The sequence below is a fragment of the Vanessa atalanta genome, chromosome 25 (genome assembly GCF_905147765.1).
Source record: "Vanessa atalanta chromosome 25, ilVanAtal1.2, whole genome shotgun sequence".
NCBI classification, from domain to species: Eukaryota; Metazoa; Arthropoda; class Insecta; order Lepidoptera; family Nymphalidae; genus Vanessa; species Vanessa atalanta.
In genome coordinates this window covers 1,669,568-1,685,747 of record NC_061895.1, presented here as the reverse complement: position 1 = coordinate 1,685,747, position 16,180 = coordinate 1,669,568, and the positions used below count along the sequence as shown (strand labels likewise).

The following is a 16,180-nucleotide window of genomic DNA, read 5'->3' as shown; positions in this document are numbered from 1 at the left end:
GTTTACCAAAAGATGGCTCTGTTTATAATTAAAGCATTATTTTCTATTTCTGAACGTAAAATTTATACCAGAGATAATACATTTTTATGGTAATAACGAAGAAATATTTTGAATTCAGATATTTAATAAAATATTTATCGTTTTCTTATAATAAGTACCAAGTATATCTGTATATATTTTGTTTTTCCTTTATATACATACACTAGCAGCTACATATCAAAATCACTTGGAACACTTATTCTAGTACTTATTAAATTATTAAATATTATTATATTTTCTCGTTTTTGTTGTCCTAGAAGGACAGTTTAGCTCGCTTGCTTGAAGAAGGAACTTTAAAATAAATAAATTATATTAATTTAGTAGTTAATAGTTATACATAGTAATTATTCAAAAATAATTAAAAATATATAAAAAACTTCAACAACATTGCTTAATTTAGATAAAATAAAATATTGAATGCAGGTTAGTTGATGAGTTAGGTGACTCTTAGCGATAATCTAACTTAGATTCAATCAAGATTCAAAATACCTTAAACTATTACCAGCATTGACTATTATATCATCTTTATAATTGTAACTATTAAATTTTTAATTTCAAGTCATTAAGCTATTACTTAGTTTTACATATTTGAAATTTTAGATTTTTTATTAGTTTCTGAACGAACTCATCATAAATAATCAAGGGGAACTTACAAAAAAATATATCGCACGGGCAACATTTCTAGGGAGAAACAAACGACAGCGAGCCATCTTTCAAAACGTAAAAGTGTCACTTTTCAATTTGTAAGGAGTAGTGTCTCGCGTAAAATATGATGGCCTGCGATATATAAATACTTTCATTTTGTTATGAAATAAAGCAAATGTATTTGTTGCTTTTAAAAATCCGGGTTTCTTAGTGTATTTTGCATGTATGATGTATAATACGATCGAAGAGATTGGGTGTTTATAAATGGCGAAAATATTAGTTTATTTGTGTGTTGTGTAGTGAGTGGCAATGGATCGTCGGTGTTCACAGTCGGTGCGGACGCTAGTTTTCGACGATTCCGATTCCGATCCACCCAAAGGTGGGAAGAAAAAGGATTTGTCGGCATCTGCGGCGCCGTCTTCATTGAACCAAAGCGCGGAAGGTCAGAAATTTTAATTTACTGTTGTCACTGTTGAGCGTGGTGTAGTAATTCGCGGTGTTTTCAAGGTTTGTTCAGCTGTCAATAATCGCGATTGCGAAATATTGTCGATACCTTCGTATATATAAATATTTGATTATCGGTTTAACTTAAGTCGAAAACTTTTTCATAACACATTTTTGAAATTTACACTTATGGAAACAAAAAATATAATGATCTCAACTATTTTTTTATTAAAATAAAAGTAAATTTATTTATAACTACCTTCATTCAAAAATAATACTAGCCCTGTGTGATTTTAGTCATGAAGACTTTAGCAAACTAATTACTTTATAAAATAATCATTTTAGCAATTATATTTATATTAAACAAACTTAGCTTATTACTAATTTAAATATGAATATAGAATATAATTATTACTATACATATAGGCATCATAAAATGCACTAAAATCAAAGTCAAAATATTATTTAAAAAATAGTATTTATAAAGTAAGACTTATAAAACATTAAAAAAAGACTAATAACATACATACATTAAATAACCCAAGTAATTGATTTGTAACATAAAACTTTGATGTAATTGGATTTTTGTTTTTTTTTTTTTTAATTTTAAATTTGAATCAAGTAGCAGAGAAAACTAAATCCATACCCAATACTATTAAACTATATCTTTACTTACTATAAACAAACAAATTAAATTTTTCATGACTAAAACAATTTACAATTAACAACTTTTCAGATTATAATATTTATAAACAAAATACAGAATATCCAAGATAGTTACAGAAATGTGTAACAATCTGAAGGTTCTTAATTAAAGTAATAAGTAATCAATGATATCTACTCAGTACCTAAAAGAATATTCATAAATGTTTGGGTTATAAAAATATTTACATAAAAGTTACCAGTCATAGTCTAGTATGTATATCAAATACAGATGTGATGGTATTGTTACAGACAGTCTAACAAATTTTTTTAGGACTTTTATCTTGTTAAATAAATTAAATACTGTGTACAATATTATCACTGATAGCTCATAAACAAGCATTTGCATAACAAACACATAAATTCATAATGCAAATTAAATAAACACAAATAATAATTGATTTATTTTTTATCTGTACAATTAAAACTAAATGTTTTTTTGTCATAAATAATAAAAAAAAAACTACACCAAGTTAATACATGTTCTCAAAAATAAACATCATAACATTATGATTTGTTACAACAATGAGGCTGTGGGAACTGTTTTATGACAAATACAGTTATACCTTTGTTTTTAACATACTTTTATTATGTCTCTGAACACAGTTACCTATATGTGACATTACTCAAGATTTATTGAAGAAAATTCTTTTCATTAATATATTAACGTAAACTGTTTATCCAATACTTATAGGGGATAGATCAGTATGTTATGCTTGGATTGGCGACCCAGAATGAACTTATTTTTTCAATGGGTTGTTTGTCTAGTAAGTTATTATAGAATTCTGTAGATCATAGCTTTCATATTCTGGTTGGGCATGTATGTTATTTTATTGTGCCGAGGCTGGAAGTTGACAGTATCTATACTGTTGTACCATGGAATGTATGTAAAAGTCCTGTGCTTGAAATCATTGCAGTTGTGATGAATTTGCCATCCTATCAGTACGAGAGTACACTTGTGTTTGCATACACACTTCTGTACTTTAATATGTCCTGGCTAGTATCCCCTGAGGATGGATGCCGTGGCTGGATTGGTCAAGAGAAGATAATCATCATTATGAATAGATGCAATTAATTCAATAGCAGTAATAGCACTCATACAAATAAAGATTATTTTTTCATAACATTGGGTTTCAATTTCAACGTCAACATGTGTGTATGGTTTGTTTTAATATTATAAGATATTAGTTCTACTGACACAAAAATGTCAATGGAAAATCCTCCTCAGTGAGGTTCTACTTTTTAAAACTATGGTCTACATTGTAAAATTTCAAGTATGAGCTGTGCTTTAATGATAATCATTCATTTAAAGCATTACATGTTATGCAACAATCGATGCATTTTATTGGGATATTATACCTTATATAAATGTCTCCAACGTTAGATTAATGGGACCTTATTATTAGATATGTTTCACATTGAAAATGGTACATTTATGAACATCCAGTTTTCAAAACAATGTGTTTACAATTCATCTATCACTTTAAGTCTCTATCTCATAAACCTCATTCTAATTATAAAGTGCTGTTTGTATATCTAATATTTATCATTTGTGTTATTATAATTAATTTTAAGAACATATATTATTTATATATATTGATTTTCTAATATCATTCAGATTAATTTAAAAGCGATAATTACATACATAATAACAAATACTTCCCTATTCCTTGACCATAATATCTATTGATAGTATATTTATTTACATATTGAACTTTAATATATACATGACTACACAATGTTAAATACATTTGATGTTAGTTTCATTTGAAATAAAGTATTTTTTTAATTAATTTCGTCTGGAAGTTTTGTTTTCGTTATTTACAATTGACATTAATTATACACAAAGGTAATTGCCCTCTTTAGCTTCCTATCAATCGGACTTCAGTATCTGGCCTAATGTTTACGATCATTACTAACACAGATAACAATAGAAGCTCTGTTTACACTTCACGTCAATCGATAGGGACCACTGTGATTAATTTTCGTAGTCGATTTTCAACCGTAGGTCAATAGTTTTTAGATTTTGATTTGCATATTCATAGAATTTTGTAATTCAGACTTTTATTAGGGTGGTTATTACATAGCAGTGACGTCACAGTAACGAGACTTGCAGTGGGTAGTTTGGTCCGCCAGAAGCACTCAAACCTCTTGCTTGAGTAATGGGGGAAATTTAAATGCCTTGATATTGCATTTATTCTTCCTTTAAAAATAAAGGGTTGATAGTACAGCGTTATTTAAATGACTTGACGTAAACAAACGTAACATTCTTGTACTGTTGTTTTAATAGTCGTACATGTTCCAAAGGTGAGTAAGGTCATCACCGCGACTACATTACATATTAACCTTTCAAAGAGTATTACGAAAATTTTTATTGTGTTCTAACTTTGTTATAGATCTGTCTGTTCACCAAATACCTAAGTGTAGTAGCTTTTTTAGCTTGCGCAATGAACGTGTGCTTGCAAACAATTTTTCCCTAAAGCTCTAAATTGGCTACAGAATCAAATCAAAATATAAGTTATTCAAGAGCGAACACTTTTTAATCTTGATTTCGCAAGAAAATGTTACACGAAAAGCGATTCGAACTTTGGAATTTATATTTTACGAAGAAAAACCGGCAAAAAGTCGTTTAGATACTCATTATTTCGAATTGCATAAAACGCTCGCACGTATTTAAATTTAGATATCCTGCATGGAAATCAAAGAAAACTAACCGTACATTTCTTATTACCAATTTATAAATAAGATTATTCCTGTATCGAGTATCAACGTATTTAAATAGTTGATAAATTTTAATCTTAAACTTCCTATGTGCATGAGAAAGTAGTGTAAAATGGCGTCTAATGTAATTACGGAATCTGTTTGTGATTGAATTTAAACTGGGGACGGGCGGGGTAAAACTACCCCCCTTGTGATATTGTATTGCTATATATATACACTTACATACATAACAGAATCTACAGCTAAACAATCGATACTAATATTATAAATACGAAAGTTATTCCTCTATCATCCATGCGTTGTTGACATACCCAAAATTCGAACTGACAGCTCGTTTTTGGTGAGAGTCGCCAAGATTTGGAACGACCTGCCTGGGGTCTATTTTTCCTGATGAGTTGAACTCTTTTCCTTCATCTACATTTTCCATCAGGTGAGATGGAAGTCAAACGCCTATTCCATTACAAATATAAAAAAAAAAACTCGGCTTGTCTATCTGACTAACCACTGAACTGAAGTTTGTTATAAAGCAAGTTTATGCCTAACACCTGGCGAACAAACCCTACAACGCGAGGTAAGACGCGGGCGACATCTAGTATCATATAATGTAATAAAAAAGGGAAATAACTAAGAGTGGGTTAAATTTGAACAAATTATATAAACGGCTGTAGAGATTATAAACCTTTTTTATTTTTTGGGGAAAATTAGTACGATGTTAATTAAAAATAAATGTTATGTGGTTACTTTTTACGAGCCTCAGTAACATGGGCCGTTGAATATGGTGACACATTTTGCATATCTCTTGGGAATCCATGTATACAATTTTATTTTGTAAAAATGGTTATGCCAAGTGCTAATGTCCTCTTGACCGACGCGATCGAATAGAGTTCAGGCGAAGTATTGACGGCTTTACGTGTTCTCCTAAACACGAAAGTGTAAACTATTCATTTCGTATCTTTGGACTTGCGGGACTAAAAATCTTTGAGAGAAGAGTTTAAATTCTTAATGTCTGAAAATGTATATAATTTATTATATATAATGATTTAAACGCTAGTTCTAAAGCAGCTAAAATCTAAACGGAGCCTGATCCCCTAGGATGAGGAGCAAAAATATTTCACATGAATGGGGGTTTTCAGAAGTTTTAAATGTACCCATGTATGTATTCATTAGTAAATTGACATAAAATTGCCGCGTAAGCGTAGCTTTGTTTTTAACAACTAATTGGTGTATGTTTTCAGATTGTTTTGATTGCTACGTGACATTTTTCGTATGTTTTTGCTCTCCTTGCACAAATAAAATACATTAACCTAAAAAAATTATCGAGTAACACCGTGCAAGATCGTTTTTAAATCCTAATTATAAAATCCATTTATAAATATCTATTTTTGTTTTTGAGTAAGTTGAAATTGTTTGCGCAATTACTGTTATCGGAAACATTTTATAGAAATACAAAACGATACGTTTAGAGTTGAGTTGAGTGAGTAATGTAACAAAATGAGTTTTTATGTTGTTACATTAGTAGGGTTGTCGATTTATAATAGGTAAATAAATTATCAAAATATCGAATTACATAATATTCGAAAACATTAACGTAAACTACACGCAGTACCTAATGTGGAGTACATCCGAAAATAGCAGAAATAAACTCAAGCACTTACTTCTGTATAGTATAATTACTATTTATGTAATAACAGTCATGTATTTGAAGTTTAATTGATATAAATAGCCTGAAATTTAAGGAAAACTTATTTCACGATATTATCTTTAGGAATATATTTTTTAATGTAGAATGTTTTGTCAAAGTCAAAGTAAAAAATCTTTATTCAATATAGAAGTGTTTACACTTGCTTATTGATTGTCAAAAATCTACCACTTACTAATTCTTTTTTTTTTTTTTAACCATTATCCATGTACAATGATAATTATATTTTAGTTATTTGAAATAGCCTTCTCTTTATCTTTTACAGTTAATTTGTAAAAGATAAGAGAACTTGTGTATCTAATTTAATAATATGTTGTATAGTCTATTCCAACCATAAGAGGAGAAAAGCCAAATAAACAACATTTGACAGCAAATTGACGCGAAATCATTGGTCGAGAGCTTGATTAATCTATGATATTCACTATGGATTTGCAAAAAAATGGCGTTTTGAACGTCGACGAAAATGTTATCGGATTTTTGGAAGTAAAATTAAAGTGGAAATAAGTGGTTAAGTTTAATTGAGTTGTTTTATAAATAACGGTATATTAATCAGAAACTTTTAGTAGTACGATATAGCCGAGTGATTAGCAAATCGTGTGGAATACGTAAATCTAAGGTTTGTTTACCTTTTTTCCAACTTCGATTGGTATAGACTATATGTAGATGTTTTTCTGTATATTATTTCAAGAAAATAAATGATGTTCATAGAATTTTGTTAATAATTCTTTTAGCTACAACCGTAGCGAACTAATTTTATCAAGTCGTTATTCATATATCCAGTTCAATTCGTAATATCTCGTAAGTGTAATTAATTATCTTGATGTTCTGAATAAGTAAATAAAATAAAATTGTAGCAATAGTAATGAAGGACTGATTAAAAGGCATAGATGATGTGTTGCATTGTCATTCAGTGACGATTTTCAATAAAGTGGGAACATAAAAACCTAGATATACCATCTATTTTTAAATTCAAACTCCTTCAGGCGCGCTGCGTGTAAAATTTTAAAGCAGAACGGAAATGATATTGAAATTAATTATGAGAGTTAAATAAATACTTATACGTACGTTACATCTTCAAATATTGATATTAATATATATGTATATGGAAAACTAAAAGTAAATCTTATATGTGGAACATTAAATAATTAACATTTATATTTGCCAGTTTTAGTAACAATCATCCGTTATCATCTGTTTTTCCACTTTCACAATTCCCATGTCAAATTCAAAAATGTTCTATTTCTACTTTTTTTTTTTTACAAAAATGTCCAACCAAAAAGTATCCATTACATTTATATTCTGTGATTGAATATAAATCAATAAATAGAGCTATACAGCCTTTAATGATTTAATTTATAAAGAATTTTATAGACTTACGGTATGTGTAAAAAGTAACAATAGTTAACCATCGAACTCGTATTACTAAATAATATACCAATTAACGCACCTACATATTTGTATTATAGTATTTATTATCAGTATTAATAAAGAGTAATTTACCCCTGATCGCGCACATGGAAGCTCAGTGAGCTATCACGTTTTTGCCAATCCTCACTTTTTTAAATTGTGTTGCGTCGCTAACGAACCTTTTTCACTGTTGTTTCATAATTTGTCACGTTTATTGTGTTGTTGAGTATTTTGATCACGAGGTTCGAGATTGAGAAACCTCGACACGACTCGTTTAGTTAAGTGGGTTTGGATTATATGACTGTTATGACTGTTCTTTTTTTTAAGATTAACTCTTGACAGTTGAAGAATAACATTTTTTTAAGTATATTTATTGACTAAGGCTTACCAACTAGACTACATACGAAAATAACAATTTAAAAATTTATTATTTGTGTATTACTCTAACTTCGATTCAGCACAATATTTTATAAGTACGTAAACATTTTAGAGGTTTAAACATTGAAAGATTTTTAGTACGCTTTGCTAAAATGCTAAAAATAAATAAATGAAAATGCTACTTAAAGAAAATTATAAAGTTTAAAAGTAACACTAAATGATTTATTTAAGATATTATTTAAAACTGTTCTTTGTATTAGTAAATATAACTATCTATTTATATCAGGTACCCCTCTTCACGCTTAAATTGCTGAAACGATTTAGATGAAATTTAAAACGGAAATAGTTTGAGTTCCTGGGGTATGATGGGTAAATACCACCATTTTAAATCGCCCCCAGATTAAAAAGGCTTATAATTACTTAATCGTGCAGAAATTGAAGAATCGGAATATATTAGAATGGTTTATATAGCACCTTATATTGTTATGTAAAATAATTAAAGTAAAGTAAAGTTGGGGTTTAAATATTTCCGTTCTTTTGTAATATGAGACCTTTGTCTAGCTCAATACTTATTTCATTTGCCTGATATTAGTATTTCAATTAATAATATATCTACCACGTTTTGGTAAAGTAAAGTAAGTACATCCCTAGAGGCACTTTGTCACGACGAAATTACTTTAAGTAGTGGTGAGTCGTTTAATTAATTATTTGAATATGCGCTAAACGTGACGACCTCGATTTAGATAATAGTAGATAATTTGTTTATTATGAATTTAAAGTGTGCAATTAATGTATTGTTTGTAAGTTAATTAATTAGATACTCCCTAAACTTCTATCGTGTTATTATTGCTCTTCTGTAAGTGTGACGTAACTGTATGTAAGTACTGTGTTATTTAATTTGGCCCTGCGCCTAGACTTAGTGTCGGATTTACCGTCCCATCGGTTTGTGTTAGTGAGGGAATAGAGGGTGCACTTGTGTTTGTGTATATGTGGAATATAATGTATACCTATATTATAAAAATATAAAGCGATAATTTTATATAATAGATTCGTTGATGCTGGATTGCATTTGAACTTGCAACCTTCGGTTAAAATTTGCATGCCCTAACTGTTGAGCCAACTCACGTTCTATAGCGAAATATTGGATATTGTTATATATGTACGATTTTCCAAAAGAATTTAAAAATAACAGTATAATAAAAGCGAAATATCACTCACTTCTTAATCACTAAATCTTAGAAACTAATAAAACCTACAAACTTGAAATTAGGCAGGTAGGTTCCTTGTAGGGTGTAGACATCCGTTGAGAACGGATTTTACGAAACTCCACCCCTAAAGGGGTAAAACGGGGGTTTGGAAATCTGACTTATAATTTCGCGCGGATAAAGCCGCAAGTTGAGCTAGTAACAGTATAAAAACGTGGCAATTGAGATTTATACTTTTCTCATTAACAGGAATGAGAGATTGCGGCTTATTTGCACGACTTACTTTCTACGTGAAATGCACACAAGTTATAATTGACAAGGAACACAGACGACGAAAGGGATTCCTCTCGCAACTCTCCCCGTTATTAAAGGTCTTATATAAATGTTTTAGAAAGTTAGACTTTTCTCATTAAAAGTTTATAATATAGTATAAATCCTTCGAGATTTCCCTTTAAAGATTCAGTTATTACTTTTGGTAACTGAGATGTTTTAGAAAAATAATTCATTTCAGTGCATATCCGGTTTAAACTGGAACTTTCCAGATTACTTAGATATATTCAAGATTTCATATATTAATCGATTCCTTGGTTATACGATAAACTATTTTCAGAAATCTTCCTTATAATGCCAACACTAAGCAGTGGCCTCTCTTCTTCTGGAGGAGAAATTTTGGAGCATGTTGAAACACGCTGCTTCTGTGCATTTAGAGTAACTTCATTTTTTTGTCGACTCTTCTCGGTAGAATCTACATTCCGAACCAAAGTTAATGCTTTACGATTTAAGATACTCGATGAAGTATATTTTTATAACATAAGTTATGAATTAAATGTAGAGAAGAATGGAGCCGAGATGGCCCAGTGGTTAGAACGCGTGCATATTAACCGATGATTTCGGGTTCAAACCCAGGCAGGCACCACTGAAATTTCATGTGCTTAATTTGTGTTTATAATTCATCTCGTGCTCGGCGGTGAAGGAAAACATCGTGAGGAAACCTGCATGTGTCTAATTTCAACGAAATTCCGCCACATGTGTATTCCGCCAACCCGCATTGGAGCAGCGTGGTGGAATATGCTCCAAAACCTTCTCCTCAAAGGGAGAGGAGGCCTTTATCCCAGCAGTGGGACATTTACGGGCTGCTAATGCTAAAAAAAATAAAATAAGTTATGAATTAAATGTAGAGAAGAATGGAAGATGAAAACACAGCGAACGATGAACGTAAATGATTACATATTGAATAACTTAGAATGATGAGTTAATCAAAATAATGTATAGAATAGTAGAGAAAATGCAAGCAGTATTTTCTTTGAATCGCAATTCCGATTCTCTGAGCGGAAAGCAAGGGAATTCCCCGGTCAATTCTGGTCTCTCCCCTTGAGATGATATAAGAATATATACGATGTTTTTATATTTATAATTAAGATAGAAGACGGACAATGAAATCTCTTGCAAATTTTGTTTTTCTATTGCAGTTAACTGAATACAATGTTTAATTGTTTTAAAAATTAACGAGAGATAACACAAATAGGCCTATACACGATTCTTCTTTATTCCATGTCATGTTCGGTATCGAAAGTTAGCCTGGAAATCAAAAAATGGTTGATATCGCTCGTGGCTTGATTGTAAAGGAAATATTATATTGCACCAAATACGACCTAACTAATGAGACCGATCCTTTAAGTGATTTACTGGGCACAGGATCTCTGCCAACTTCAAGACTAATGGCGGAGAAAACTTCTCGTTTGAATGCAGGACCTCGGTATCTGCGGCTATATAGGCTTACTAATAGACCAGTGATACTTGTCGTTTGGGGCTGATTTTTGACGTTAATTAATTGTCTATTTTTTTTTTTTAATAATTATATATTAGAAATGGTGCACTCCAATACGTCCATGAAATGAACTCTAACATAACAGGAAGAAATACTACTCATAACTAGTGTTTAAGGAAACGTTTCAACTATACAAACATGAGTCGGTTTCATATAAAATAGTAAACGAAACGGATAAAGTAATACACAATCATATAATACAATTAAAACGATATAATGTCATTAAGAAATGAAACTGGTTCGTTTGTAACTCGACTGTATTATTTAATGGTAATTTTGAAACGATTTAAAAGTAATTAAAATTTACTTCTTGTATTTTGCATTCATATTGCGTATGTTAATATCATATATAAATATTATAACAAATTTTGGGTGGATGTTTGTTACAAAATCACGCCAAATCGCTGAACGGATATTATATTGAAAGATATGCCCTTTTTATTGCGGAATAATGTACCTAACTGCAACCGTCCATGCGGGCGAAGTCGAAGACGGCTTATAAAAGTATTTTAATAGAATGGCGTTGTGGCGTTATAAAAATATGTATCTACTAATTGCTTAGTCACGGTTTAAGATATAAATTTGCACAACATGTCTGCGTAGTCTAAAGATAAGCTTGTCTATGTTATATGTATATTATGAGCATGAGTCACAGTCAACAGCCTGTAAAAGTGCCACAGCTGGTCTAAGATCTCTTCTCCTTGGAGGACTTCACCACATGTAAATCCACTAACCACATTGAAGCAACGTGGTGTAATATTGCCTGAACTTCCTCAAGAGGAGGAGGCTATTTGTAACATTTAAATACCTAAAGTTTGTTTAACCATTAGTCGGAATAACATTCCGCGCGATGTTGTGGGTACAGCTTAAAGTACTCGGCGTCATCTAGTTCAGAATATTTTTCATGTGGGCGATGCTACGCCCACGACGTGCATCTAGTCTTATATCTAAGTTTACTTTCTTCGCCTACGTATATATTAGTTCTATAAAAAGCGGTGTCACAGTTTTATAAGTATATTTAAAGGTCTAAATCGATAATTCAGATGGAAAATTAATCTGTGAAATGTATTTTAGGAATATCGGCTGAACAGTATATTATACCTAATGCATTGTTAATTTCCTTCTACTCTCATTACGTTGTCTGGAAAAGTTATATATAACATCGCCGTTGTACACACACGCCTTTTCTTGATTTTGTGCTTATATTACTACTTACATTACTGACCTACATGAAAAGACGCTGCGGATCCACACGCGATTTTTACGCGCGTTTTTAGTACGCGACAAGACGCGGCGCTAAAAGACTGCATACAAAAATATACGCGTGACATGCAAAGCTAATGGATTATGGCATTAATAGTATTTGATTTGGAGCATACAACAAGCTATAATTAATGAAATTGCTATAAATAGTATTGAACATTACATTAAAACCTAAACAATATTACCAGATGGAGTAAATTCATTTAGATTATCCATAAGTGTTAGCATTTACTTTGTTGTTGTGAAAGTCCGTTTGGGGATTTGGGTAGGTACTATCCGATCAATTTATTCTACCACCAAACAGCAATACTAAGTATTATTGAGTTTTGTTTATTGGGTGAGTGAGCCAGTTGCAGAGGGAATCTCGTGCCTCTATCTTAGCTCCCAAGATTGGTGGCTTATTGTTCAATGAAAACGATGTAAGATTAGAGATGCTGAATATTTCATACAGTGACAGTCGACTTATTTAAATTAAAGAAATTGATGTCAAATCAAGATAATCCGTTTGAATGGTTCTCTGAAGTCTTTATGTGTATATATTCATTAGCAAAACCGTAATGGCGGAAATCAAATCAGCAGTTCATTAACGCCCTGAGTCATGGCAAATTGGTAGACCGTCTTCTAAGTTTCTATTATTCTGTTTATAAAAAGGCAAAGAAAAAACATTTTAATATCTCTTGCTCCTGTGTTTAAAAACCAATTTTCTTATCTTATATAAAAGAGACGTCCTTCATCCTCCTTTAAGCTTTAACATTTTTTCTGATCAATTTTTGTCCACTGGACAAACACTGGTATGGGCACGGCGTCATACTTTTGAAAGACAAGCTATATTTATTGTCTTGGCATTTCTAATAGTATTTTTTTCCAATTCACTAAGCGGAAAGCTGATGGCGTGTGTCCAATAATAGCCAAAGGGGACTGGATCGGATCTGCGACTTTCAAAGCATTTTTCATTTTGTATACTATTCAGCTTTAGGCTTTGCTTATGTAAAAATAATGCTATTCGATGTGAACCTGGTAAGAATGATACGTATGTATGGAATAATGGAATGGTCTCTTATGTCGTCATGCCTCTGCGCGTCTCTACCCCTTTTTGTATACGAGGCGCGTAAACTAATTTTGTTTTTTTATTTATTGATATAGGAAATGTCATAGAAAAATAAATTATATGCACAAAATATCAGTGATACACTATTTTCTTGACTATTATGAAATTTTGCATAATCGTTATCATTGGATTAGAATAGGACGTGCGGTAACAACCCCCCCCCCCATTTTAACGTAACTGGTACTTTATTTTATTTATATAGATTATTTCCCTAACCTCAATTTTTGACGATTCACATATTTTGCCGAGATTGGTAACATTTTATTTTTTTTCTAATCTATCACTGAGTTTATTATTATTAGTCTTTTCCGATGACATTATCGTCTATTTGTATTTAATTGAATATGCACGTTTAACAGGATATGCCCTCTTGATTATTCAACAGGTGAGGTTATAATCTATATCTATGTTGCTATAAATATTTTGATGTCGCCCGCCGCGTCTTTCTGTGTGTATGTTTGTGATTTCAATAACTTAGAATTTTCTATACAATTAAAATTTTAATCAATAGACTTCCAATGTTCGCAAGTTAGCTGATAATTATAATAGTTGTTATTTGTATTAACTGAGTATTGGAGGAGTTGAAGAATGGATGAAATTATATGAAACTACATGTCCTCTGCGGCTTCGCTCGCGTTAGGGTATAGTTGTCGGATGATAGACATAAAAAAGTAACCACCCAAGGAGTTCAAACTAGCTTTATACAAAATTTTATCAAATTCGGTTGAGTGGCTTATCTTAAGAGAGACAAGCCAATTTCGCAGAATACATATTTCATAGTGCACAAGTGTGTGTACAAACACAGGTGTAATTCCCTCACCTAATCCAATGGAATGGCAAGTCCGACGAAAGGGTTCAGGCGTAGGACCAACGGTATTACGTGCTTTCCGAGGCACAGTAGTGTAAACTCAGGATATCGAGATCTTCTACTATCTACTTATATCTAACCTAGTAACTAGACGCCACGAGGCAGTCAATTACTACCCATGAGAAGTAAGGGAAGCACTTAGGTACCGTATAAAAATAATTATTCATGTTATCTCTATGTAATTCATTAATTTAGTATAATCAGCCTTACTCTATTAAAAGCACTCTTTACAACTGATTACATTTCGTTTGTAAGGTGATAATGCTATGTAATGATGATTCGAGTATTATTCAGACGATGCTGCGGTCACTAACTAGTCTCGCCTAAAAAATAGATAGCCGACAACATCGTAAACACGGTTTCAATAGATATCTCAAATCACAGCTATCGGTGACAGATAATATCGGTAAGGGTTAGACTGGTACTGATAAAAAAAACCGTATCACATCTTTTTTTTTTATATTCCACGCGTCATATTATGTTAATCTTTTGTTTTATGTATAAGCCCGTCTGGGTACCACCCACTCATCAGATATTCTACCGCCAAATAACAGTACTCTGTATTGTTGTGTTCCGGCTAGAAAGGTGAGTGAGCCAGTGTAATCACAGGCACAAGGGACATAACATCTTAGTTCCCAAGGTTGGTGGCGCATAGGTGATAATTATAAGGAATGGTTAATATTTCTTACAGCGCCTTTGTCTATGGGCGGTGGTGACCACTTACCATGAGGTACCCATATGCTCGTCCGCCAACCAATGCCATAAAAAAAAAATACAATATGAAGAAAAGTATAACTTTATGGAAGTGGCTTCAGGCAACATTGAGGTTTTAAATACGAAATGTTTTTAGTGACATTTGTTTTTTTTTTGTTTTGTTCATCATGGTAAGTAGTTGTCATTGCAACCTTGGGAACTAAAAAGTTTTGTCTGTAGGTAAGCGCACCTACTTACTCGCCCTTTAAACCGAAACGCGACATTACTAAGTAGTACTGTTTACTTTGTATATTTTTGTATAATTGTAAACTTATACACGACATGTAGTTGTGATGTTAAATATGTATAAATTAGGTTTTTTTTGTTAAAATTTGTTTGTCATGGTAAGTATTATACTTCGCATTTTCAATGCGAACTAACTAAAAAGTTTTGTCTGTATAGACCAATCGAAGTTTTAATAAAGCTAAACAAATCTTAGATTTGCGTATTTCATGCGATTTGCTAATAACTCAGCTATATTGTGCACTACTAAGAGTTTATGATTAATATATCTTTATTTATAATACAACACTAGTAAACTTAACTACTTATATCCACTATAAATTTACTTTAAAAATGCCGATAACAGATCCGTGGACGTTCAAAACGCCAGTTTTTTTTAATATCATAGATTAATCAACCAATGATATCACGCCAATTTGCTGTTGAATGTTGTTTATTTGGCTTTTCTCCTCATATAGTTGAAACAGAGTATATATATACACTTGCTCACTGACCCTTTATACCGGAACACAACAATGCTACGAAGTACTGTTTAGCAGTAGAATAAATTATTCGTTTTTTTTTTTAAATTGGTAAATATTCGCTGCTCTTTGCACGGTGAAAACATTACACGGCATTGAAATGTGTAACTTATTTATAACCAAGTTAATTACTTGGAAAACAATCGCATATCCGCCTGAATCTACTGTACTAATAAATCTTACCGAAGGTCCTGAGTTATTTCATTTCATATTTTAGCTAGCTACCGGTCCTGGTTTTACTTGGGTAGAATGAGGGTCTACATAAAATGTTTATCTTGAAGGATAAACATACAGAGAAACATTTTTTTTGTCCAGCAACGTTCTTGGGCGTACATAGATCGACTCGACTCGACAGA

At 31.6% G+C, this 16,180-nt stretch overlaps 1 protein-coding gene across 2 annotated transcripts in view; it reads left to right on the top strand.

Annotated features, from left to right (window-relative positions):
- Window positions 1–759: 759 nt before the first annotated feature.
- LOC125073673 (microtubule-associated serine/threonine-protein kinase 2) overlaps window positions 760–16,180 on the top strand; it is a 74,624-nt gene continuing 59,203 nt past the window's right edge. The window contains exon 1 of one of the 2 annotated variants that reach the window (XM_047684616.1): window positions 760–1,126. In XM_047684616.1, coding sequence (XP_047540572.1) covers window positions 994–1,126 — 133 coding nt within the window. In that variant the 5' untranslated portion in view covers window positions 760–993. The remainder of the gene's footprint in view (window positions 1,127–16,180) is intronic. The other variant, XM_047684617.1, reaches the window with a different exon arrangement.